General features: G+C 48.1%; 1 protein-coding gene across 2 annotated transcripts; it reads right to left on the minus strand.

The window, feature by feature from the left end:
- Positions 1-1,611: 1,611 nt before the first annotated feature.
- Positions 1,612-25,185, minus strand: LOC129832375 (striatin-4-like). 2 transcript variants are annotated; one of them, XM_055896394.1, is made up of 18 exons: positions 24,910-25,185; positions 17,054-17,157; positions 16,889-16,959; positions 16,412-16,490; positions 13,523-13,717; positions 13,122-13,305; positions 12,875-13,034; positions 12,228-12,323; positions 11,798-11,916; positions 11,235-11,404; positions 10,898-10,945; positions 10,646-10,767; positions 9,810-9,977; positions 9,591-9,731; positions 8,334-8,432; positions 8,087-8,173; positions 7,730-7,933; positions 1,612-7,614 (listed from the first exon to the last, which is right to left on the minus strand). In XM_055896394.1, the coding sequence occupies exons 1-17, from the start codon at positions 25,183-25,185 to the stop codon at positions 7,764-7,766; spliced, it is 2,289 nt and encodes a 762-aa protein (XP_055752369.1). In that variant the 3' UTR covers positions 1,612-7,614; positions 7,730-7,763. The 2 variants fall into 2 exon arrangements, with proteins under 2 accessions (XP_055752369.1, XP_055752368.1); XM_055896393.1 differs by having other exon boundaries at positions 11,235-11,410.

Genomic DNA, 25,185 nt, shown 5'->3' on the forward strand with positions numbered 1-25,185 from the left:
GCTCTCTGCCAATGGGAGGGGAGGGGTGAGCTCTGCATAAGCCTATGTCAGTCCCTCCCACTCCCTGGTCTCCTCCCAAGCTAGCAACCCCGCCCCTTCTCCCTTTTTCCTTCCTCTGTGTTTAACGCTGGGTTAATTCTTCTTGTTGACTCCTTCTCTGACAGCTGGCCTCGTCTTACTCTAGCCTGAGGGGAACTGCTAACAAATATGTCTCTCTTTCTTTTAAAACACTATCACTCTTTTCTCCGTGGCTTTGCTTTTTTGGTTTTCTCTCTCCTCCCGGTCTTGGCAGTGCCAACGACATACAGGTCTCTCTGATTCTTATAGGACCGCACCTACAGTGCATCTACCGTTCAACTCAGTGAAGTAGAACGGAGCTGTAAAAATGGGAGTAAAAACAGAACTGTAAACATACATTTTGGAATGTAACTAATTAGCTTTATGACATTTGGTAGGTACTCGTTGTTGAATGTTTGCTCAATGTCTAATTACTTATTTTGAAAAACTATTATTTAGACATAGATATTCTAATTAGCATCATCTATGGCTAATAGATTAAGAGAAGTGAAAACAATAAACCTACTGTAAAAAGCATTCTTATCGGCGGTTGTTCCGAGTTGTAGCTTTAAGGACCACTAGAGGGACATGTCAGACTCTTGAGGGATACATCTTCATCATAAGACTGGACTGATCCAAGGTCTGTTTTGATCTTCATCACATAAGTAATAAAACTGACCTTGCTAGTCTTCAGGAAGGGGTGACGCAAGCTTGATATTTTTGAGTTGTCTTCTCCAGAACATGGGTAGCAGGTGGGTGTCACGACTGTCATGTTAATGTGACTTTTTCATGAACATTCCTTTGGTCACTTGCTTGTTGTGGGTCCTGTTGTATGTTAACCCAGAGACCTGTAAAACCTGTCTAGTTCATTCCTGTTCTGGACAGAAGTCAGGTGAGAAGAGTGTATTGGGTTCTTCCACGAAATTAGTCCCTTTTGGGTCACCAAATGTTTCACCAAATGTTTACATTCTTTCATAAAGAGGACAGGACAAACTTAATAAAAACATGTTTTCCCATCTCAAGAGATGTTAATTTTTTTTTTTATATATAAATTACGTGCAAGTAACAGGGTTGACGATTTCATCTTAAATCAGCCATAAATCCCCTTGACAGGGGGAATGTTAAAACATTTTAGCCTGTTTATCTATTGGCAACAGGGTTGACATATTGTGCTCAACGCGCTCAGTTTTGCACCAAATAAACCACCAGAAAACAGCCCAAAAGAGTACAACCAGGTCAAGATTTCACACTATAATTTGACTATTAGATGTTCAATGTTTCTTTTGAAAAACATTATTTTAAGGAATAGTTTCACGATATTAAAATGGGAGTTCAGTTCACATAACAGGGTTGAACTTAAAATGAGAGACAGGTTGTTTTTTTATACCTAAAAATGAATCACTAATAAATAATATTTTTTTTAAATTACTTTGTCAAAGCAACAAAATAACTAGGGCTTTACAATGGTGAAAACGTGGACTTTTTTGGCGGGTTAAGTGGGTTTAAATCTTCTTAGAAGTCTCACAGGGTGCACAGAGGGACATATCAAAATGATGAATTTTTGCATTTTAGCAAGACTTTATTCATACATGTTTTTGCATTTTCCATGTGGTCTATATTACAAGGGCACTTCATTTAATAACAGGCTTTTAAATTCAATTTTGGCGCAAAATGTCTACTTAAAATATCAAAAAGTGACTCATTTGTGGAACAACCCTAATATGTTGCTATACAAGGAACATATAAAAGAGGGAAACCCTGGATCATTAGGTTGTAGTTATACAGCAATAAAATGACAGTTGACAAGATACGATGAATGACAATATTGCTCTCATATTCACTGTACAAAATGTTTTTTTTTTCTTCAATTTTCTTCTTTAATGACATACAACACGAGACCCGCAAAGTAAACAAAACCAAAGAAGGGAAATCTGTCATTTAATACAAGCTAAAATGCAGTTCAAAAAAATATATATAATAAAACAATAAAAAGCAGGTCTCTTATCCCTTGTAGTTAGAGGAAATTGTTTGAATGCAGCTTAATATGATATACAAAATATCACACAGTGATAAGTTGCTATTAAAAAAATAAAAACACAAAGAAACGAGTCCTTTACCTTGGCCTCGGACTGATCACTTTTTGATGTTTTTAGTTTTTTGGTCATTTTTCAGATTTGTTAACCTTTTTTTTTCTTTTTTCTTTAAAACAAGGTATACATTGTCATTATCAATCACAAGCAAGTTCTAAGCCTAGCAAAGAATAATGATTTCACTTGATGCTACAGTATTCTTCCGTAATAATTATAATCAAAAGGGGGAAAAAGCAACAAATAAAAAATGAAAATGGACATGTACACCACATAACGGTAGCTCTAGTCTTTTATCATTTACAGTCATTTTTATTTTCCTCTCGCTTTTTTGATTTGTCACATTGATTTGTATGTTCTCAGAAGAGGGACATATTTCCGCGTCTCAGGACCAGTATATAGCTCAATGCTGCAGACGTACATGTAGACTGACTGACACATAGACGAGTGCAGAGTTCATCCAACACACTCATGCAGTCTCAATATGTACGTGAAGGGAGGAGAAATGCCAGTGAGACACTTCAGGGCCTGGTTTCCCGGTAGCGATGGAATTTAGGCTTACAAGTGTTTTAACAATCCATCGTTCCTACAACGCCCCAAAACACCACGCAGAAAGAATCGTTCGCCAAGTGCGTCGTTGGCGCATGTGTCGATACTGGTAGGATCGAAAGAAAGGCAGCGCTGCTCTCGAATCAGTTCTCTCTATTCATATCTTACTTTAACATTATCATTATTTCACAATACTGACAACGGATCAGCTCCTAGAGAGAGTATCACCTAATGGCTGCAAATATTGAGGCGGCATGTTCTAATCCTTACACAATAATAATGCACAAAACAGATTAGGCATGTCATTGCACACATTACATATCATGAAATGTATTGAGGTAAAAATTGCACAGTAGGCTAGCCAGCAAACTTGAACTCAATTGATTGAACATGAAATTGATTTGAATCTGATTTAAATAAACAGGCATATATACATTGCCTTCAGAAAGTATTCAGACCCCTTGACTTTTTCCAGTGTTATGGATTAAATAAAGAAAAATCCTCAGCAATCTGCACACAATACTCCATAACGACAAAGACAGGTTTTTAGAAATTTTAGCAAATGTATTAAAAATAAAAAACTGAAATACCTTATTTACCTAAGTATTCAGACCATTTGCGATGAGACTCGAAATTGAGCTTAGGTGCATCCTGTTTCCATTGATCATCATTGAGATGTTTCTACAACTTGATTGGAGTCCACCTGTGGTAAATTCAATTGATTGGACATGATTTGGAAAGGCACACACCTCTCTATATAAAAGGTCCCACAGTTGACAGTGCATGTACGAGCAAACACCAAGCCATGAGGTCGATGGATTTGTCTGTAGAGTTCCGAGACAGAATTGTGATGAGGCACAGATCTGGGGAAGGGTAAAAAAAAATGGCCGCATTGAAGGTCCCCAACAACACCGTGGCCTGCATTCTTAAATGGAAGAAGTTTGGAACCACCAAGACTCTTCCTAGAGCTGGCCGCCTGGCCAAACTGAACAATAGGGGGAGAAGGGCATTGGTCGGGGAGGTGACCAAGAACCCAATGGTCACTCTGATAGAGCTCCAGAGTACCTCTATGGAGATGGGAGAACCTTCCAGAAGGACAACCATCTCTGCAGCACTCCACCAAGCAGGCCTTTATGGTAGAGTGGCCAGACATAAGCCACTCCTCAGTAAAAGGCACATGACAGCGTGCTCGGGGTTTGCCAAAAGACACCTAAAGTCTCTCAGACCATGAGAAACAAGATTCTCTGGTCTCATGAAACCAAGATTAAACTCTTTGGCCTGAATTCCAAGCGTCTGGAGGAAACCTAGCACCATCCCTACGGTGAAGCATGGTGGTGGCAGCTGTGGGAAAGTTTTTCAGTGGCAGGGAGACTAGTCAGAATCAAATCGAAGATGAATGGAGCAAAGTAAGGAGAGATCCTTGATGAAAACCTGCTCCAGAGCGCTCAGGACCTCAGACAAGACAACGGTCCTAAGCACACTGTCAAGACGACGCAGGAGTGGCTTCGGGACAAGTCTCTGGATGTCCTTGAGTGGCCCGGCCAGAGCCCAAAACTTCCCAAATACACGTGTGCCAAGCTTGTAGCGTCATACCCAAGAAGACTCGAGGCTGTAATCGCTGCAAAAGGTGCTTCAACCAAGTACTGAGTAAAGGGTCTGAATACTTATGTACATGTGATATTTCCGTTTATTTTTTTTAAACCTGTTTTTGCTTAGTCATTATGGGATATTGTGTGTAGATTGATGAGGGGGGGAAAACGATTTAATCAATTACAGAATAAGGCTGTAACCTAACAAAATGTGGAAAAAGTCAAGGGGTCTGAATACTTTCCGAAGGCACTGTATGTAGCCTATATTAGCCTACTGTCTGTATTTATCTTTTTGTTTGTCCGTCTGCTCCCCACAGTCAACTCAGTTTTTATTCTGGAGCCTTATTGTTTGCAACAATCGCAAGGACATTGGCAACTTTGTATTTGTAGCAGTCGACTACATTCTTACGTTATCTGCGTTCACAGAGACAGATAAACATCTCGATTCTATGTTTAGCTGAGATCTTCTGTTTAGTGTAGAAAGTGACGAGGAAGGGTTTAAAAAAAAGAAGAAGCATCTAACGACGCACTCCGCTGTTCTGAGGCAGTCGGGAAAATAACGAGCGCTTTCAAATGCAACTTTAGTAACAATGGTTTTGGGACGAGAAAGACTTTTATGACCAAAATGACACTTCGTAGTCAATTTTGACAGTAGAATACGTGTTTCTGACTCACGTTAGGCCATTTTCAAAAACGAGAAGTTGCTTCTTCTTTTTTAGGGACAGTCGCTCTTTAAGATGCTTTTGGGAAACTGGGCCCTGGTCTCCACAGCCACACAAAGACACAGCTGAGCTACAGATAACCCCTTGGTCTAGTCTTGGGGTCTAGTGCAGCTGATGTAGTGCAGCATATAACCAACAGTTAGTGTGGGTGATTGACAACTGTGTACTCTATTTATCCTCTCAACAACAAAGCATTACAGCACACAATGTGCCACAGTAGCACTTTAGCCATTCTCTCTGCCTCATCAAATACCAAATACATCTGAAACCATCATGTTTTAGCAAACACGTGAAGCTGACATTTACTAAACCAAGCCCGCAGACACCTGTCTGACCAGACCACAGAGTGTTTTCCCATAAGGTCTTGCAGTGGAGAGGAAAACGTTAACCTCTCAGTCATTTCCCTGATTCTCGGACCCCTGTAGTGACCCTGTTGCATGTACTGTAGTTGGTTAAAGTTGACCTTAAACCACAGATCTAGGATCAGATTACCATAGCCACAATTCTGGCTTTAACCATTAAGGAGATGAAGAAATATGTGATCTGGAATCAGTGGTTTGGGACGACTTCTAACCCCGTCCCTCTGGCGTGTGCTAGGGGTTGATTAGTAGGTTGGGGGCAGCTCAGGGCCAGTTACCGATTGACATGGTGTTACTGGACCATTAATTCTTTACTGCCATGCCCTGCTCTGCCCTGGCTTGTGGAACCATGTTGAACCATGTTTCCACAGCCAGAGCTCTGCCCGTAGGGCTCCCTCTGCCTCCACCCCGGAAAGTACAAAAATAAACCGGCTACCTAACGACATCACCCCTGATCCCTGACCTATATGTCAAGTCTTTAGCGGTCGCCCACAGCTCAGAGTGGCTTCGCTCTTTGTCCAAGCTTGTTGTCCCTTCCAGGGAAAAACAGCTCCACAATAATCCAAGGCCAAAGTGACTGCTTGGTGAACAGACCCCAACCCTGTCTGGTTCAGTATTTGTCGGAGGCCAATGTAAGGGGGGGGCTAAGGGTTAGGTAGAGTTTGTTCTTGTTTCCTCTCCATAGGGGAAAGGGAGAGGAAGGAGGGCTCTTTATGGGCCTTTTGTTCCCATATCCTGGGGGCAATTTCCCCTGCTGGCTCCATTGACACTGGAGAGAGGCCAGTTTCCCACTATGAGGACTCGCACCAAAACCAGAAACCTAATCAACAACAGCTATTTCAATGGATCATATGATTGTTTCCAAGCGCAAGCCTAAATAAATACACCGGCACCAAGCACCATTCTGACTTGATGCCGACTTAAGGGAGAGAGAATACAGGACGCCATATTGGGAGTAGGGTCACTTTCTCTCAACGTCAACCGTTCCAGTCAGAGGTCTCCACTGTGGCATCATCTCCACAAACCAGCTATCCTGATGAAATGACAAAAGCCAACTTCACACACACACACACACACACACACACAAATATAAAAGGAAACCAGTAGAAAAGTGTCTGCTTAGCATAGCGTGTTAGTCTTCTTATGAGATAACAATGCCCCATACAGTATCTCAACACAAACATGGCATGGCTGGAGAGTGACGCATGCTACTGTTGATGACAAATATCCCAGTGAGACAAACAGTACTCCACACACACACACACACACCTCGAATGCAAACAGGTCCCTGATTCAGACTCGGACTGTCGAGATCTTAGCACCAAAGATTAAACAAGTGCAACACACACACACACACACCTTTCCTATCAAACTTGATTCTATTGAAATGGATGACCGTACAATACCGGACACACAAACACTCAGACTTAGTGTCTCGGCGATGAGGCTGAAATTAAAGCTGTTTGTCCAACACTGGTTAGGAGAAGGCTCCAAAACACACACAAACTAAAACCCTCAGAAGTCTTTGGAATGAAATGCATTGTGGCCCCACGCTGTATTGCAGTAGACAATGGCTAATGCCGTCATTTGATGGGGACTGGACTCTACTGTAGTCAGGTACTTATGTGTGTTAGCAACTGGTGAGCTAAGCTTTTTATATTAAAAAAAAAAAACTTGAAAAGAAACACAGTTTCAAACTGAATGTTAACGCGTGTGTGCACGCGCGCGTCACTAATGGTAGTAGGTGATGCATCGGCATGCGTAGTGATCAATGTCAACACACACACGGCCTTATTATAACCATGAGTGGACTGTTAAAGGTAGAAATGAACAGAGTATTATAGTGTAGTAAACTGACCTAATAAACCGAGCAGCCAGATTAGTCGTTAGAAAAGCAGTATGGTTAGTATTGCAACAAGCTACTGAGGCATCATGGGACAGCTAGAGAACTGTGGGTAATAGTGTCCTGTTGGCGATGACCCAGCCAGTGGGGTGCAGGACACAGTTTTGTGTGTGTATGTCACTGGATGTCTGTGTGTGTGTGTGTGTGTGTGTGTGTGTGTGTGTGTGTGTGTGTGTGTGTGTGTGTGTGTGTGTGTGTGTGTGTGTGTGTGTGTGTGTGTGTGTGTGTGTGTGTGTGTGTGTGTGTGTGTGTGTGTGTGTGTGTGTGAATGTGGAATTGCATGTGTAGGCAGGTGAGGTTTGTCCATTGTAGTCATCACTCTCCTCTGGCCAAGTTGTGTTTGTCGGGCTGTAATGAAAAGAAGGGACAAGTTCAAATAAGTAGAAACTGTAAAGAAAGTAAACTAACAGATTGTAAGATAAAGCACAAACACACTCTCTCTCTCTGTACCCTAGTGTCTCACCAAGGAGGATGATGGTCCCCGTCTGTGCCTCCTCTCAGACGAAGATCTTGGCGAGTGCGTCGGCGCCGGCCGAGGCGATGAAGGGCTGCGAGGGGTGGAAGGCCACGTCGTGAATGGCCTCGTCGTGCTTCTTCCTATGGGCCGTGATCTCCTGCACACACGTCCTGTTGTCCAGCATCCACAGACGCACCGAACAGTCATGGCCTGCAGAGGGAAGCGGAGAGCACAGTTACGAGTACAGCGGAATCGTCAAACGATAGAAACAGTGTTTCTTATTCCTGGTCCTGAGGAGCAGGATACACCCCCAGGTGTGTAGTGCTTGAGGTCCCCAGTTCCAAGACAAGTCAGGGTACTCACTGCCAGAGATGAGGTAAGTGCCTTTGGGGTCCGTGGTCAGACAGGTGACAGCATCCAGGTGTGCCACCATGGAGTGGATCACTTTACCTGGTAACACACGCAGATGGGCATTACATTTCATTGAAACGGTAAAAGAAAGTAACGTGGCTATGGGCTAGTTCGACCCAGACAAAACAGATCAAGCACGAGTCCTAATTGTGGCGTTGTTACATAAAAGGGTAGGATTCAGTAGTGGACATGGGCTGACCTGTCTTGTTGTCGAGATAGCGGATAGTGCGATTCTCGTGTGCGGTGATGGAGATGGGCTCAGAGGGGTGGCTGACCACACAGTTTATCAGCTTACTGCCTGCAGGGGGCGACACACACAGACCAGTATTGAGGGAGATCCTCCTGGCTTCTCTCAAGGAAGGGAGGCACAGAATGATACAATCTTTTCAGATTTGATTGAACAGAGAGAGGATGACAGTGGGGAAAGACAAGAGAGGGGTAGCATCCTAGGGCAGTATGCCGGATTTGAACCTATGCCGACTAGGGGTGTAAGGGTACACGCATTCGAACCGCTCGCTACAGGGACTTCGGTTCGGTCCGCACTGTGAAACCGAATGAATACATATAAAAATGTAAAAACACTAGTTCTATAGGCTATGCCGATGCTGCATTGTAGGCCAATGCCTCTTGAGTAAATCTGAGCTGTTAAAAGAAGCGATGTAGGCCATTCCGTTAAAACACCTAGAGCCTAAGGGCACGTTGTAATCAAAATTCTAATCATAAATTGTCATTTTTCTGAGGATACACCATCATTTGTTAAAATCTCACATTTTGGGAAAATGTTGGTTTCATAGTAGATTACAACAGCGATGGACAGAGAGTTGTGGATACAGCGTTAACAGTATGTCGCCACGTGCAACGAGAATAGCCTATGGAGCTGCCAACACCTCAAATATGTTCGTAACCATGCGGGGACAGGGACTTTACCACATACGGCTGGGAAAAGTCCACTTGAAATGGCACACCAACTGGTAATTACTAGTGGGAAACTCGTCTATAATCCTATTCTCCCACATGGTGACCTCTGACAACATCTAAGGAAATGCTCTCTATAACAGCATTTTCGGCAGTTAAACGCAACAACAAAACAAGATTTATAAAAAGCAATCTTTTATTGTGTTTTTTCTTTACTCTATAATTTGTTTAAAAGCATGATAGCTGTCCTTTTAGTTTATGGTTGACGCGGCTTGTTGGCCATTTGCCAATCTGCGTTTTTCCAAGTTCAATTCACACGAATGCATCCAACTGGTATTTACAACCTCACAGCTGTTAAATTCCCACCTCCCACATGGTTACAAACGCAGCATCAGAGTGGAAACTTGAGAGGCCCCAACATAACCATCCTGTCACAACAGACAACGCCAAGAAACATTCGCTGTAGACCCCTAGCCAACACCGCACACATGCACTACCACTACACCAGCCAGGTCACAGGAAGCATTCTGACAGGACTCACCGTCCTTAGTGCCCGTCTCCAGGACCATGATGCTCTGCTCTGTGTTGAGGTCATAGAGCAGCGTCTCGCCTCCGTCGAATGACACCACCGCCTGGTCGGGGTCAGAGTTCACAAAGGCCACCGAGGTGGGTGTTCCGTGCTCTGAGGGAGGGGGGGAGGGGAGTGAGTTAAGATATCACACACACAGAAAAACAAAAACATACCCAGACACACACGCACCTTTCTCCTTGTTGAAGACAGAGAGACAGGGGGCAGAGTTCTGGGGTTCCCAGATGCGAACGGTCCCGTCTGCAGAGCAGGAGGCCAGCCGATGGTGGTGGGCAGAATACGTCAGACCCCACACTGAGTCCTCGTGACCCAACAACACACTGCTCTCTATGCCCGGGTCTACACAACAAAAGAAACACACACAAATGGATTCTACAACGTGATGAAACTTTGTTGCTCCTTGCTGAAACAAGCAAGGTGTTGTAGCAAACGAAACTAGGTGTTTTCAAACTGGGGTTTTTGGGGGGGGGGGTATTTTTTACATGAAAAATAATAACTTTTATTTTGGTTAAGTGGTTGCACTGTCTGTGATTTATTTACAATTCAAGGCACACTTAACCAGCATGGCTACCACAGCATTCTGCAGTGATACGCCATCCCATCTGGTTTGCGCTTAGTGGGACTATCACTTGTTTTTCAACAGGACAATGACCCAACAGACCTCCAGGCTGTATAAGGGCTATTTGACCAAGAAGAGAGTGATGGAGTGCTGCATCAGATGACCTGGCCTCCACAATCACCCGACCACAACCCAAGAAAAGTGCAGCAGCACAAAATGCGCGTCTGACCGTGGTCATTTGGCTGACCAATAACCGCCCTCCAAAATTACTTGACCGTCACAGCCCTAATGTCAGTCAATATGGTCTCGTGGCGATGATACTTGATCATGTGTAATCCACTGACTCAGAGCTGAATACATTAGCTGGGGATAAACCTGGCTAGTCCTGACTGGTTGACTGGAAGCAAAAAAAGGTGACCGAGTGGTCAGACAGGGGTCGGGGACTGACCGTAGTTGTCGTAGGGATCCACGTTGAGGTCTGGGATCTTCCAGCAGCGCACGGTTCCGTCCAGGCCCCCGCTGTAGCACGAACCTCCGTCCTCTCCCATTGCCAGAGACAGAACTGCACCACTGTACACGCACACACATACGATGACACAAAGATGAGCTATTAACCCAGAAACACACCAAAACACATGAGAGTTGCAACAAACGTGTGTTTGCATGCGTGTGGGTGTATGTGCGTGTGGTCTGAGCTCACCTGTGGGCTCTGAAGGTGTAGATGGGTTCAACGTCCAGCGCTGCATTTCTGTTGGAGGCAAAGACCAACATCCATTTACACATTACAGCACGGTGTTTATAGCAAACTACCAGACCGTATTCAGTTTCTTTCTCACTCCTGGGCCTGTATTCATAAAGCATCTTAGAGTAGGAGTGCTGATCTGGGATCAGTTATGCCTTTTTAAAGTCACAATGAAGAAGATAACATGGACAGGAGGGACCTGATCCTAGATCAGCATGACGACTTTATGATACACTTTCTGAATGCAGGCCCTGATATTGGCGTGTTACAGTCGTGCTATTCCTTAGGCTCTTACTTCTTGGAGTGTATGGCCTTGTTGAGGTTCCACAGCTTCAGGGTTCCGTCCTCGGAGGCTGTGAGTAGAACGGCTTGGCTGGGGTGGAACGTCAACGCTCTGATGGCATCAAAATGGCTACGCAGCGTGAAGCGAGGGTTCCACGTCTTCTTGAACTCCTCCCGGTTATCCTGTAGCTGGTGGGGTGTGTTCATTTAGCTGCAGCTAACTTTTTTTTATGACTAAACTCAGATAAAGTACGTAAAAAAGATAATTGAGCTAAATATTTATCAAATCATCTTTGAAAATGAACAACCACCAACATAAAAAACTAGACAGTGAGGGAGAATATAAAATTCCCCAAATGTCATGGCATGGGGCCACAATTGATTATGTTATCATGTTTGAGTCACTCAGATAGCATAGGAACACGGCCTAAGCCATGGGTAAATGTGTAGAATTGCAGGAAATTCGCTTTAACCCCCCCCCCCCCCACGTTATCTTTGCCACCGCTGCTGAAAAGAATCATAGGAGAAACACTGCCGTATGTGTGTGTGCGCGCGCGCGCACGTTCAAGTACTCACATCCACGGTGAGGTCGTTGTCGTTGGCGACGGTGAGGTCAGCCAGCTCTCCCAGGTTCATGTCTCCGCCCCCGACGGCGTCCAGGATGAAGACGTCAGAGGAAAAACCCAGAGCGCCACCTTAAGGAGCGGAGGAAGAACAGCTTTCAATACTAAACTCACTACCACATTAAGCATCTGATCAAAAACACATCCCTTCCCCTTTTCCAATACTAAAACAAGGACCTCTTCAGAGCAGTATCCCTTTAGACGAGAGAGAAGCAATTGAGCTACTTTGGTATTTGGTATTTTATTAGGATCCCCATTAGCTGTTGCGAAAGAAGCAGCTACTCTTCCTGGCGTCCACACAAAACATGACATAATACAGGACATTGTAGAACATTTGGCACAGCCAGACAGGGAGAGAGTTTTGGGGGCGGGTGTTGTCTTACCTTCCCCGGAGCGAGACTGTCCCAAAACAGAGGGGGGCGGGGAGGGTTTGGGGGGGAAGTCCGACATCATGCCCTGTAACTTGTTCCTGCGGTTCTCTGAACCAGGCCAGAGGAGAGAGACACAACACACACAGTCATGCAGACAGAGAGAGAGAGAGAGAGAGAGAAGAGAGACAGAATGAGAGAAGAGAGACAGAAAGAGACAGAGAGAAGTAAAGGACGAAAGAACACATGGCCATGCATACAGAAGGAGACGATGAGCGAACAGAGAAATAGAAAGGGAGAAACCCACAAACAGACGAAGAGAAACGGACCGAGAGACAGGCCACGAGGCGGATAAAGAGAAAGTAGACAGACACCAAATAGCATGCGTTATGCCAACAGAACACATTGCTCCAGATCGAGAGACACGTGGATGACAAAGTCACACATCCAAACAACAAATGTGATAGAGACACACAGACAATGGTTCCCCATAGACAATGGTTTATTGGCAGTAGAGGTGAGAGTACAGAACATATAACTCCCTAGAAAGAGAGAGACGGATAGGGATGAAGGGAGAGAGGGATAGACAGACAGACAAAAAGAGAAGACAGAAAGCTAGACAGACAGGTGTGGTTGAGGTGGCTGCTATTGCGATGGCGTACCTAACTCCCGGCCGTCCCCTGAGATCCGGGCCTCTCCCGCCCCCTCCCCCTCCTCCCCTGATCCCAGGAAGTCAAACTCGCTCAGGGCATCCTCCGAGTCGTCTTCATCCTCCTCCTCATCATCAGGGTCCAGGTCTGTGGGCATGGGCTCAGTCCCCATCTACACACACAGAGAGAGAGAGAGAGAGGGCTTTAATACACACACACACACACACACACACACTTTGCCGTGTTGACGTGATCGGACCTTAACGCGCGGCTTCTTGTTCTTGTTGCGCTGCCCGTCTACACGGCCCGTGCCCATGCCCTGGAAGTCATCTTCCTCATCACTGTCATCCTCATCATCATCCTGGCAGCCGTGTAGGAAGGGGATCTTATCCAGCACGGAACCGCCCAGACGCTCCTTACAACCGTCCTTCCCCGCCGCGTTCCTACCGACACACACACACACACACACACACATCAGCGGCAACACACAACTCCCAACAACAATACTGACAGTTATAGGGATTTGACCAAAAATATGCAATACAGCACCACAGACAGAGTACTGATCAACTTCACAGCGACTACCGTGGAGACAAGCTTCCATTCATCACTGTCCACAGCACCCTACACCGAGGACAGGGGTGTGCGTGTGGGTCTCACCTCTTGATCTGCTCCTCTATCTGTCTGATGAGGAGTGACTCCCCCCCTGCCAGGGGCTCGGGGTCCGGGGCGAGCTGCTGCTCGCTGCTGGCCGGGGCGCCGTTAGCCTCGGGGCTGGTACGACCCAGCAGGGAGCGCACACGCTTCGAACGCATGTCCAGGATGGTGTCCGAGTAGCCCACCTCCTCCAGGTACCTACACGCACACACACACACACACCATGGACACACACGATTACCCTCTTCATTCAGACTCAACAGTTTGTTTAAAGTATCGAGGACAGTGCTGCTCTCGTTATGGGGAGAAAGCCTTGCTCTCGCGACGGGGAGGAAGCCTTGCTCTCGTTATGGGGAGGACGCCTTGCTCTCGCTACGGGGAGGAAGCCTTGCTCTCGTTATGGGGAGAAAGCCTTGCTCTCGCTACGGGGAGGAAGCCTTGCTCTCGCTATGGGGAGAAAGCCTTGCTCTCGCTACGGGGAGGAAGCCTTGCTCTCGTTATGGGGAGAAAGCCTTGCTCTCGCTACGGGGAGGAAGCCTTGCTCTCGCTATGGGGAGGAAGCCTTGCTCTCGCTACGGGGAGGAAGCCTTGCTCTCGTTATGGGGAGGAAGCCTTGCTCTCGCTACGGGGAGGAAGCCTTGCTCTCGCTACGGGGAGGAAGCCTTGCTCTCGCTATGGGGAGGAAGCCTTGCTCTCGCTACGGGGAGGAAGCCTTGCTCTCGTTATGGGGAGGAAGCCTTGCTCTCGCTACGGGGAGGAAGCCTTGCTCTCGCTACGGGGAGGAAGCCTTGCTCTCGCTACGGGGAGAAAGCCTTTCTCTCTTTATGGGGAGAAAGCCTTGCTCTCGTTATGGGGAGAAAGCCTTGCTCTCGCTACGGGGAGGAAGCCTTGCTCTCGCTATGGGGAGGAAGCCTTGCTCTCGCTACGGGGAGGAAGCCTTGCTCTCGTTATGGGGAGAAAGCCTTGCTCTCGCTACGGGGAGGAAGCCTTGCTCTCGCTATGGGGAGAAAGCCTTGCTCTCGCTACGGGGAGGAAGCCTTGCTCTCGTTATGGGGAGAAAGCCTTGCTCTCGCTACGGGGAGGAAGCCTTGCTCTCGCTATGGGGAGGAAGCCTTGCTCTCGCTACGGGGAGGAAGCCTTGCTCTCGTTATGGGGAGGAAGCCTTGCTCTCGCTACGGGGAGGAAGCCTTGCTCTCGTTATGGGGAGGAAGCCTTGCTCTCGCTATGGGGAGGAAGCCTTGCTCTCGCTATGGGGAGGAAGCCTTGCTCTCGCTACGGGGAGTAAGCCTTGCTCTCGTTATGGGGAGGAAGCCTTGCTCTCGTTATGGGGAGAAAGCCTTGCTCTCGCTATGGGGAGGAAGCCTTGCTCTCGCTACGGGGAGGAAGCCTTGCTCTCGTTATGGGGAGGAAGCCTTGCTCTCGTTATGGGGAGGAAGCCTTGCTCTCGCTACGGGGAGGAAGCCTTGCTCTCGTTATGGGGAGGAAGCCTTGCTCTCGTTATGGGGAGGAAGCCTTGCTCTCGCTACGGGGAGGAAGCCTTGCTCTCGTTACGGGGAGAAAGCCTTGCTCTCGTTATGGGGAGGAAGCCTTGCTCTCGTTATGGGGAGGAAGCCTTGCTCTCGCTACGGGGAGGAAGCCTTGCTCTCGTTATGGGGAGGAAGCCTTGCTCTCGCGACGGGGAGGAAGCCTTGCTCTCGTTATGGGGAGGAAGCCTTGCTCTCGCGACGGGGAGAAAGCCTTGCTCTCGCTACGGGGAGGAAGCCTTGCTCTCGCGACGGGGAGAAAGCCTTGCTCTCGCGACGGGGAGAAAGCCTTGCTCTCGTTATGGGGAGAAAGCCTTGCTCTCGTTATGGGGAGGAAGCCTTGCTCTCGCGACGGGGAGGAAGCCTTGCTCTCGTTATGGGGAGAAAGCCTTGCTCTCGTTATGGGGAGAAAGCCTTGCTCTCGCGACGGGGAGGAAGCCTTGCTCTCGTTATGGGGAGAAAGCCTTGCTCTCGTTATGGGGAGAAAGCCTTGCTCTCGCTACGGGGAGGAAGCCTTGCTCTCGCTACGGGGAGGAAGCCTTGCTCTCGTTATGGGGAGAAAGCCTTGCTCTCGCGACGGGGAGGAAGCCTTGCTCTCGCTATGGGGAGAAAGCCTTGCTCTCGCGACGGGGAGGAAGCCTTGCTCTCGTTATGGGGAGAAAGCCTTGCTCTCGTTATGGGGAGAAAGCCTTGCTCTCGCTACGGGGAGGAAGCCTTGCTCTCGCTACGGGGAGGAAGCCTTGCTCTCGCTACGGGGAGGAAGCCTTGCTCTCGTTATGGGGAGAAAGCCTTGCTCTCGCGACGGGGAGGAAGCCTTGCTCTCGTTATGGGGAGAAAGCCTTGCTCTCGCGACGGGGAGGAAGCCTTGCTCTCGCGACGGGGAGGAAGCCTTGCTCTCGTTATGGGGAGAAAGCCTTGCTCTCGCTACGGGGAGGAAGCCTTGCTCTCGTTATGGGGAGAAAGCCTTGCTCTCGCTACGGGGAGGAAGCCTTGCTCTCGTTATGGGGAGAAAGCCTTGCTCTCGCTACGGGGAGGAAGCCTTGCTCTCGTTATGGGGAGAAAGCCTTGCTCTCGCTACGGGGAGGAAGCCTTGCTCTCGCTATGGGGAGGAAGCCTTGCTCTCGTTATGGGGAGAAAGCCTTGCTCTCGCTACGGGGAGGAAGCCTTGCTCTCGTTATGGGGAGAAAGCCTTGCTCTCGCTACGGGGAGGAAGCCTTGCTCTCGTTATGGGGAGAAAGCCTTGCTCTCGCTACGGGGAGGAAGCCTTGCTCTCGTTATGGGGAGAAAGCCTTGCTCTCGCTACGGGGAGGAAGCCTTGCTCTCGTTATGGGGAGAAAGCCTTGCTCTCGCTACGGGGAGGAAGCCTTACTTGCGCAGTAGCTGACGGCCCTCCTTCCAGGACATCTGATTGGCTGGCTCGGATTCAGACTCTGCTGGCCCATTAGGCACTGCGGGGTAAAAGAAGAATCAATTAGAGGAGGAAGCTCCGATATAACAGAAGCAAGCACCAGAGCAACACTTACAGCTCACACACACAGGCGCACACACACACACACACGTGCACACACACACGCCCGCACACACACACAGTTAAATGGGACCGACGTGGAAACAGAAGCATAGGGAAGTTACTAGTTCTGCTTTAGAATGCATTAGATCTAGGCTACATTGTGAACCAATCATTAGACCATCCGAGAGGGTCCAATCCGGCCCGTTGGTGGTTTGAGTAAAAATTATATTATAATGTTTTTGTGCGTCAATATTCTTTCTAATGACTTAAATCGAAATGAGTAGAATTAATTGATAATGGACCTACATTCGTACAGTTTCTTGAATGTCTCCATACCTTGTTCTGCCTCTGGTTTCTTCTCCCCTGGGCTCTGGTCACTGCCTGTCTTCAGCTTCTGGTGTTTGGACCTGCAGAGAGAGGAAGAGCCACAAGGTGGCAGTGTTACCCAAGTTACCCAAGTCTGTGTGTCTGTGTCTGTGTGTGCGTGTGTGTGTGTCTGACCTCTCTTGTTTCAGGGCGTACTCCAACATCTTAATCCGCCTGACCAGGTCCTGCTTCATGTTCTCCTGCCCCTTCCTCTCACCCTGCAGGAACGTCACCTGAGCCTGCGCGCACACACACAGGTCAAGCATATGCGCACACACACACACACACACACACACAACATTATCTGTTAAAATCCTCTGAAAACCAATCACCACAAGTGAACTGAGCATGCCACTTCCCAGTCATTGTGAGGTGAAGTTTATTTGGACCACTCAAACAAATACAACGTACAGTGCAGAAATACTGTTGGTTTGGTTCCGCAACCGAGCGCCAGGCTAAGTAGTGGGTTGTGGACGGCGCGTCGTTCTGTATTTAGAACTTCTCCTGACCAGCAAACCCTACCCAGACATCTGGAGGGGGAAACCATCGTGAGGAGAGGAGTGCGTGTGTGCGTGTTTTGCGTGCGTGGTCCAATTGCTCTTCCCGAGCCCCAGAAAAGTAGAGCGGTCTAAAAACGCCGCCTACACGTCTACAATGCCGTCTACGCGAGGTCGACGCGACGCCAGCGAGACCTTACGGCTGTTATACACAAACAGTACTCACGCAAACAAAAAGAATGTTACGGTGCTACTGCAAAAACTACCTCGGGCTGATGGCCCGTCACTTAGATTACTGGGACAACTGTTACACTGGCTATTCTGAGAACACAGCATCTCCTGTGTGTTTCAGATAGAACCATTCTATCTGGTTTAGCAGCAGCTAGTCATGCCTACAGACTCCCGGTACTAAAATAGACCTGAAGGGCACTATGCTCAAGGCTGTGTCCATCTGGGGTAGCAGGGGAGCGGCAAAGCCGGGTAGTGAAGGTAGCTACCAGATAGATGCACCGTGTTGGGTGCAGCCAGACGGACTGGGAGACAGATTGGGGGCATTGTGGAATGTATCTACCTCGTCGTTATGTGGGTGGGGTTCTCACGTGGTTCTGTTCCTTGCCCGACAGAGGGACGAGTTGTGACCTGTCATTCTAACTCATTTTTCGAACGCTTTGTACATACACGTCTTCTTTACACACACACACTTCTTTGGAGTGTCCCTTTCCTCCCAGATAAGCATCAGCCATCTCTCCCACTGTCCCCGACATTCCTGGAAATACATATTCCCACTTCTGCATCCACTGGCGCCCTGCAATCTGACATGGCTTTACTTGCCGTGTGTGTGTGTGTGTGTGTGTGTGTGTGTGTGTGTGTGTGTGTGTGTGTGTGTGTGTGTGTGTGTGTGTGTGTGTGTGTGTGTGTGTGTGTGTGTGTGTGTGTGTGTGTGTGTGTGTGTGTGTGTGTCTGTTGTGCTGTGGTACAGTGTACGCACAGGAGGAGCACGTCATCTGTCCATGTCAGAGTACCATGACGATCCAGGAACATCACGTCCCCTCCCTGTCTGAACAACAGGATCTTGTCCAATCCAGGGCCCAGTTTTAAACACTTCAGACACACACCTTTCCTTCCTTCCTTCCTTCCTTCCTTCCTGGAAGAGCTGGACTGCGGACAGAAATAAGGTGGGAATTGAACTTCACCCGGGCCATCCAATCGTATACAGATCAGCAAGGACCTCATGGGAGGGAGGATGCATTTCAAAAGTGTTGGAGTAGATCCTGAGTCTGGAAGTGTGGCCAGTAGACGTGAGAGAAGGAGTCTCCTGTAGGCGATTCACTTCACTCTGATGGCTTCCCTACAGATCAGTGATCTGTGATCAAATGCACATCAAAAGTTCAAGCATATACACTATATACAGCAACACCCGTTGCTGACAGGTGTATAAAATCGAGCACACCGCCATGCAATCTCCATAGACAAACATTGGCAGTAGAACGGCCTTACTGAAGAGCTCAGTGACTTTCAACGTGGCACCGTCATAGGGTGCCACCTTTCCAACAAGTCAATTCTTCACATTTCTGCCCTGCTAGAGCAGCTTCAGTCAACTGTAAGTGTTCGTCAGGAGCTTTGTGAAATGGGTTTCCATGGCCGAGCAGCCGCACACAAACCTAAGTTCACCATGCACAACGCCAAGTGTCGGCTGTAAAGCTCGCAGCCATTGGACTCTGGAGCAGTGGAAACGCGTTCTCTGGACTGATGAATCGCGCCTCACAATCTAGCAGCGAGGACCACACAGAAATGGTTTGTCGAGATTGGTGGTGTGGAAGAACTTGACTGACCTGCACAGAACCCTGACCTCAACCCCATCAAAACACCTTTGGGATGAATTGGAACGCAGACTGTGAGCCAGGCCTAATCGTTGCACAACATCAGTGCCTGACCTCACTAACGCTCTTAGTGCAGCGATGTTCCAGCATCTGGTGGAAAGCCTTCCCAGAAGAGTGGAGGCTGCTATGCCAGCAAAGGGGGGACCAACTCCGTATTAATAGCCATGATTTTGGAATGAGATGTTCGACCACATACTTTTGGCCACGTAGTGTATCTCGCGAGGTCTGCGAACAAACTCCCTAATCATTTTACTGTAGACTCTAATGTGGTGGACTGGATCCTTGACTTTCTTACTAGCAGAACCCAGAGGGTGAAGGTGCATGGGTGCCTGGCAGGGAAGCGGTTATTATCAACAGGCTCACCCCAGGGTTGTGTCCTCGCCCCTCCTCTATATCCTGCACACTGATGACTGCCGTAGCCAGTACAAGAACCAACACATCCTAAAGTTTGCGGACGACTCAGAAATAGTCGGTCTGCTTCATGCCGATGAAACTAGCCCAGGGCCTGTGGTGCCACAGCGGTTCATTGGTGCCACAGCGGTTCATTGGTGCCACAGCGGTTTATTGGTGCCACAGCGGTTCATTGGTGCCACAGCGGTTTATTGGTGCCACAGCGGTTCATTGGTGCCACAGCGGTTCATTGGTGCCACAGCGGTTTATTGGTGCCACAGCGGTTCATTGGTGCCACAGCGGTTTATTGGTGCCACAGCAGTTTATTGGTGCCACAGCGGTTCATTGGTGCCACAGCGGTTCATTGGTGCCACAGCGGTTTATTGGTGCCACAGCAGTTTATTGGTGCCACAGCGGTTCATTGGTGCCACAGCGGTTCATTGGTGCCACAGCGGTTCATTGGTGCCACAGCAGTTTATTGGTGCCACAGCGGTTCATTGGTGCCACAGCAGTTTATTGGTGCCACAGCGGTTTATTGGTGCCACAGCGGTTCATTGGTGCCACAGCGGTTTATTGGTGCCACAGCGGTTCATTGGTGCCACAGCAGTTTATTGGTGCCACAGCGGTTTATTGGTGCCACAGCGGTTTATTGGTGCCACAGCGGTTCATTGGTGCCACAGCAGTTTATTGGTGCCACAGCGGTTTATTGGTGCCACAGCAGTTTATTGGTGCCACAGCGGTTTATTGGTGCCACAGCAGTTTATTGGTGCCACAGCGGTTCATTGGTGCCACAGCAGTTTATTGGTGCCACAGCGGTTCATTGGTGCCACAGCGGTTCATTGGTGCCACAGCGGTTTATTGGTGCCACAGCGGTTTATTGGTGCCACAGCGGTTCATTGGTGCCACAGCAGTTTATTGGTGCCACAGCGGTTCATTGGTGCCACAGCGGTTTATTGGTGCCACAGCGGTTCATTGGTGCCACAGCGGTTTCTTAAAACTGAATGTGACAGAAACAAAAAGATATGTGTATCGACTTCAGGTGTCAACCCCCTACCCCTCAGAACACGATCCTTAAGGGCCAGGTGGTAGACGCCGTAGCCAATCAGAAGTATCTTGGGCGCATGACTGATGATCAACTGACATGATGTGTAAGAAGTACCAGAAACACCTTTTTTTGTGTCAGGAAACGGGCAAAGTTCCAGGTTGACAGGACCTTGAAGAGTCTCTTTTATAAAGCGTACATTGAGTCGGTACTACCATTTGATCTGTTGGCATGGTAACCTTGGTATCAAAGCAACAACAACAAAAAGCACTAGCTAGGATAGTAAAAGTGGGCAGTAAGATCGCGGCAGTCCAGCAGAGTAGTCTGTCTGACCTGTACAGCAGACAAGTGTTGAGGAAGGTAGAATCCATCCTGTCTGACTGTGCCCACCCCCGACACCAGGCGTTCCATGATCTACCCTCTGGCTCCCGGTGTAGATTCCCCAATGCTAAGACTGACAGGTACAAGCACACATTTACCTTTGACCCCTACGGCCATTGGCCTTTTGAATACAGGGACGAGGTTAGTCAGTCCTAACTAGTTTCATTGTCTTGGTTGTCATTACATGGGCTGATGATGCAAATGTAGTCAGCATTTTTTTATCCGCATATTTGAATGATGTTGATGTGATGTTTTGGAGAATGTGCACAGCGCACTTTACTTACCTTCTATGTAGGCCTTACTTTACACTATTGCTGCTGCTAATGGTTGATCATTAGCAATGTGATACCGATATTGACGGCTGCCAACCCATGCCTCATGCACTAGCATTGTATGTACGCCTCACGTACTCCTTGGTGCCAAAACCAATTGCCCTCTGGGACAAATTAAGTTGAAACCTGAACCAAAAGAAACAGCTGTGAACTGTAATAAAAGGGCATCAACAATGTTATAAACATGCCCGTTGAACATTGGCACATAAACCAACAGTCTTAGCACAAAGATAGGCTAAATAACTACCTTTCTAAGTAAAAACACTACAGCACTCTCTATATGGCTATCTCAGAAGTTGGCCTGCTGAGGAGTTCTGACTGGCGCATTTCATCAGTCAGCCCACCCCCCCGCCGCCGCCTCTGAACAGGGTCAAGGGCAGCTCTCCCTCTCCTTTACCTCTATGCCATCCCTCGGAGACCCATCAGCCAACAAGTAGAGCAGAGGACTTTTCTGGGACAGGGAACTGGAGAGTGTGTGTGTGTGTGTGTGTGTGTGTGTGTGTGTATAGCGTGCATGCTTATGTGCGTGTAAGTGTATGCGTGCGTAGGTGAGTGTGCGAGAGCGCTTAAGTTGTGCAAAAAGTCAGCTTGTGTGCATGTGCGTGTGTGTGTGTCTTTGCGTGTGTCTGAAAGAGAGGCCAAATGAGTGAGTGAGTGAGTGAGTGAGTGAGTGAGTGAGTGAGTGAGTGAGTGAGAGAGAGAGAGTCAGTCAGTAGGGGAACGAACAGTAAGAGGCCAGAAGTGTGCGGGGGGGGGGGGGGGGGGGGGGCAAGCGAAGCACAGTACTGTACATGTGTGTGTCATGCATGAGAGCACTGGTCTTCTCATTAGACCTGAGAGAAGGGCGCTACGGGCCCCACTTAACATGCCTCAGCAGGAAGTGACGTCATCTGGGTCACCACTAGTCGGAGTGCCAGTGATCTTGAGTGTCAATGGCTACAAAGCACTCTGTCCTTCTATTTATGGCAAGTAGTAACTGTGGCGTAACTGTGATCGCAACGTTGAAATCTAATCTGACATTTATTAGCCAACCAGGAGTGCTGTAGGTCCTTGATCAGCACCAACAGTACCAGCATAATGAAGTAGGACAAGAGCTTTATACACTCTTTCCTCTACAGACTCCGCGGGAGTATATTCAGATATTCAGTAGAGAAATTCATTTGTTTGATTTGGACCCCCTCTACAGTTCTAAGGGACAGACATAGCCTAACAGAGCTGAGAGGCCTGCAGGTTTTATAGCAGTATCCCTCATCCTCTCTTTCTTGAAGGAATCACTGATCTTACCTGACTGGATAGGATTAAGCCAGGGCTACCGCTACATAGCTTTGGCCTATCCCCAGTCATGTGAGATCAGTGAGGAATAACAGGGCCCAGAGCTGTACATGTCTGTCTGTCCCCTGGCATGGCCTGCTGGCTGTGGTCACGTGGCCCTGTGGCTCTGCTCTGGGGAAGTCACACCTGGCCCACCCTTCGCGGGGGTCAAAGACAACCAGATGCATCCAGTTTTCAGAGAAATTGAGAGAGAGCCTGTAACCTGACTTCCACTTTTGGACGTTAACAAGGCGACACTAAACTGGATTGGTTGAACAGAGCAGAAGAGAAACTTCCCCTAAAAATATATATCTCGTCAGGACCAGCAAGAAGCGCCTGCTACGTTAGGTTACACCTGGCCTAGCCAACTGCTCTGCCTGGCCCCGCCACAGCCTAGCTTGCTGTCACAGGAGACAGAGTGCCACAAGTGTTCCCGTTTAACGACACGATTCAGCCCGAAAAAAGATACCACTGGCACACCATACACACCCTGTGAATGACGCACACGCACACAGTCACATGGGAGGGAAGGCCAATGTTTTCCACACACCAGGCAGTCATCAATCAACAACTTTTGGTTTGAGACAGAGCACTAGCCCAGAGGAAACTGTAGGCTATTATTCTGTATAGTGTTGTGTGTTCTGTGTGTATGTGCATGGAGGCTGTGTGTGTGTGTGTGTGTGAGTGTGTGTGTGTGTGTGTGTGTGTGTGTGTGTGTGTGTGTGTGTGTGTGTGTGTGTGTGTGTGTGTGTGTGTGTGTGTGTGTGTGTGTGTGTGTGTGTGTGTGTGTGTGTGTGTGTGTGTGTGTGTGTGTGTGTGTGTGTGTGTGTGTGTGTGTTCGCCACAGGGCTTTCCCTATTTTAGCAGCCACTGGTGTCCTCTTATGTAAACTGCTGGGCTACTGTTTGAACAGGGCACCCAACCGCTCCTCTCTCTCTCTCTCTCTCTCTCTCTCTCTCTCTCTCCTGGCCTGAGTTCTGCTGCTAATTGAGCCTGTGAAAACCAGACCACACACACTCACGTTCACGTATGTACACGCACAGTAATCCTTCCCAGTAAGACTCTAGTGGTGGTGGTGACATACTTCTGACTTCAATCCCCACACTGCTATAAGATCAGCATGGCCAGTTTGTTATGGTTCATCCATATTATATAAAGTTCCTATTTATAACTAGGCTATAGCCTATAGGGTAGAGTGAAATACACTGACAGCAGTGGAATGGTATTGCTTTTCTACACAGACCTTTAGGCTACTGTAAATAATCAAGCAAACTCGTATTTCATCAGCTCATGTTCATTCAGCATCCTTATAATTAAACGTGCTGACAGGAGAAAGGCCACGTGATGGGGAAAGCAATGAAAAAAACACGCTTTGTACTCCCCAGGCAGGCAAGAGTGTACATGTGAACGTGTGTAAACGGCGGAAGAACCTCATTACGTCATCGGTCTTTTTTGTGTGTGTGTGTGTGTGTGTGTGTGTGTGTGTGTGTGTGTGTGTGTGTGTGTGTGTGTGTGTGTGTGTGTGTGTGTGTGTGTGTGTGTGTGTGTGGCTCCGGGATTTACAAACGCATTACTGAATCCCTGTTGTAATTGACAGTGAGTCACGTGACCCACCGTAATCTCCCACAGAGAAAAATAGTAACCATGAAGGGGTTGAGAAACAGAGGAGTCCAGCCATCTGGCATTAATTACCGTTGGAGCAACTCTACAAAGCCTATTGACACCGCCACCTGTGTGATCCGCTATAATTAGACAATGTGGAATATATGTCTGGCTGCGATAGCGTGTGGCTCTGACAGTGACTGCGCCTCAATGTGAAACACACGGATAATTGAAAGTCCTGTGATTGATGCAATACATTAAATAAATTCACAACCCAGTGTTTTAGACTAGTCAAGAACGGTGATTTTTTTTGGAACCCCTAAATATTGGGTTTGCTTTGATCACAAAAAAAAGCTTTAGAACTGATATCCAGGAGCATAGGGTGAATAGATTCGCGATTATGTGGACAGTAATTCTGTCCGATTGGGGAAAGTATTGAGGAGCGGTCGTGACTTCTGTGGGATGTTGGCAATGCTAGGCTAGTTTTTTCTAAATCTTAACTTGCTAGTAATACATAGTCTACATAGCTATAGCTAGATGATAACACTATAATTACCCTGAGTTCATCTCTCTCTGCTTCCCAGCGATATTTCTCGGTCTGGAAGCGTCCCCATTCGAACTGGATAAAGTGCAAGATCCCGGGAAGCGATAGGCCTGCGTCGCCGTCTTGTGGTTCTCGAGGCTGCGACGATCCAGCCATCGCTCCGGCGGCGGCTGCTGTTGTCGCTTGCCCGAGTACTGATTTCGGCCCGTTCGGGTTGCGCCCCACGCCGCTGCCTCCGGAGTTCTGGTTTGTTCCCCCTGCTACTCCACCGGATCTTTCCGCCTCCAT

Source organism: Salvelinus fontinalis, chromosome 33, assembly GCF_029448725.1.
Source record: "Salvelinus fontinalis isolate EN_2023a chromosome 33, ASM2944872v1, whole genome shotgun sequence".
NCBI classification, from domain to species: domain Eukaryota; kingdom Metazoa; phylum Chordata; class Actinopteri; order Salmoniformes; family Salmonidae; genus Salvelinus; species Salvelinus fontinalis.

Coding starts and splice junctions, on each gene's coding strand:
- LOC129832375 (XM_055896393.1), bottom strand. CDS start 25,185: ATGGAGGCGGAAAGATCCGGTGGAGTAGCAGGGGGAACAAACCAGAAC. Junction 17,158..24,909: donor CAGAGAGAGATGAACTCAGG/GTAATTATAGTG, acceptor GTGTGCGCGCAG/GCTCAGGTGACGTTCCTGCA. Junction 8,174..8,333: donor CTATCTCGACAACAAGACAG/GTCAGCCCATGT, acceptor GTGTGTTACCAG/GTAAAGTGATCCACTCCATG.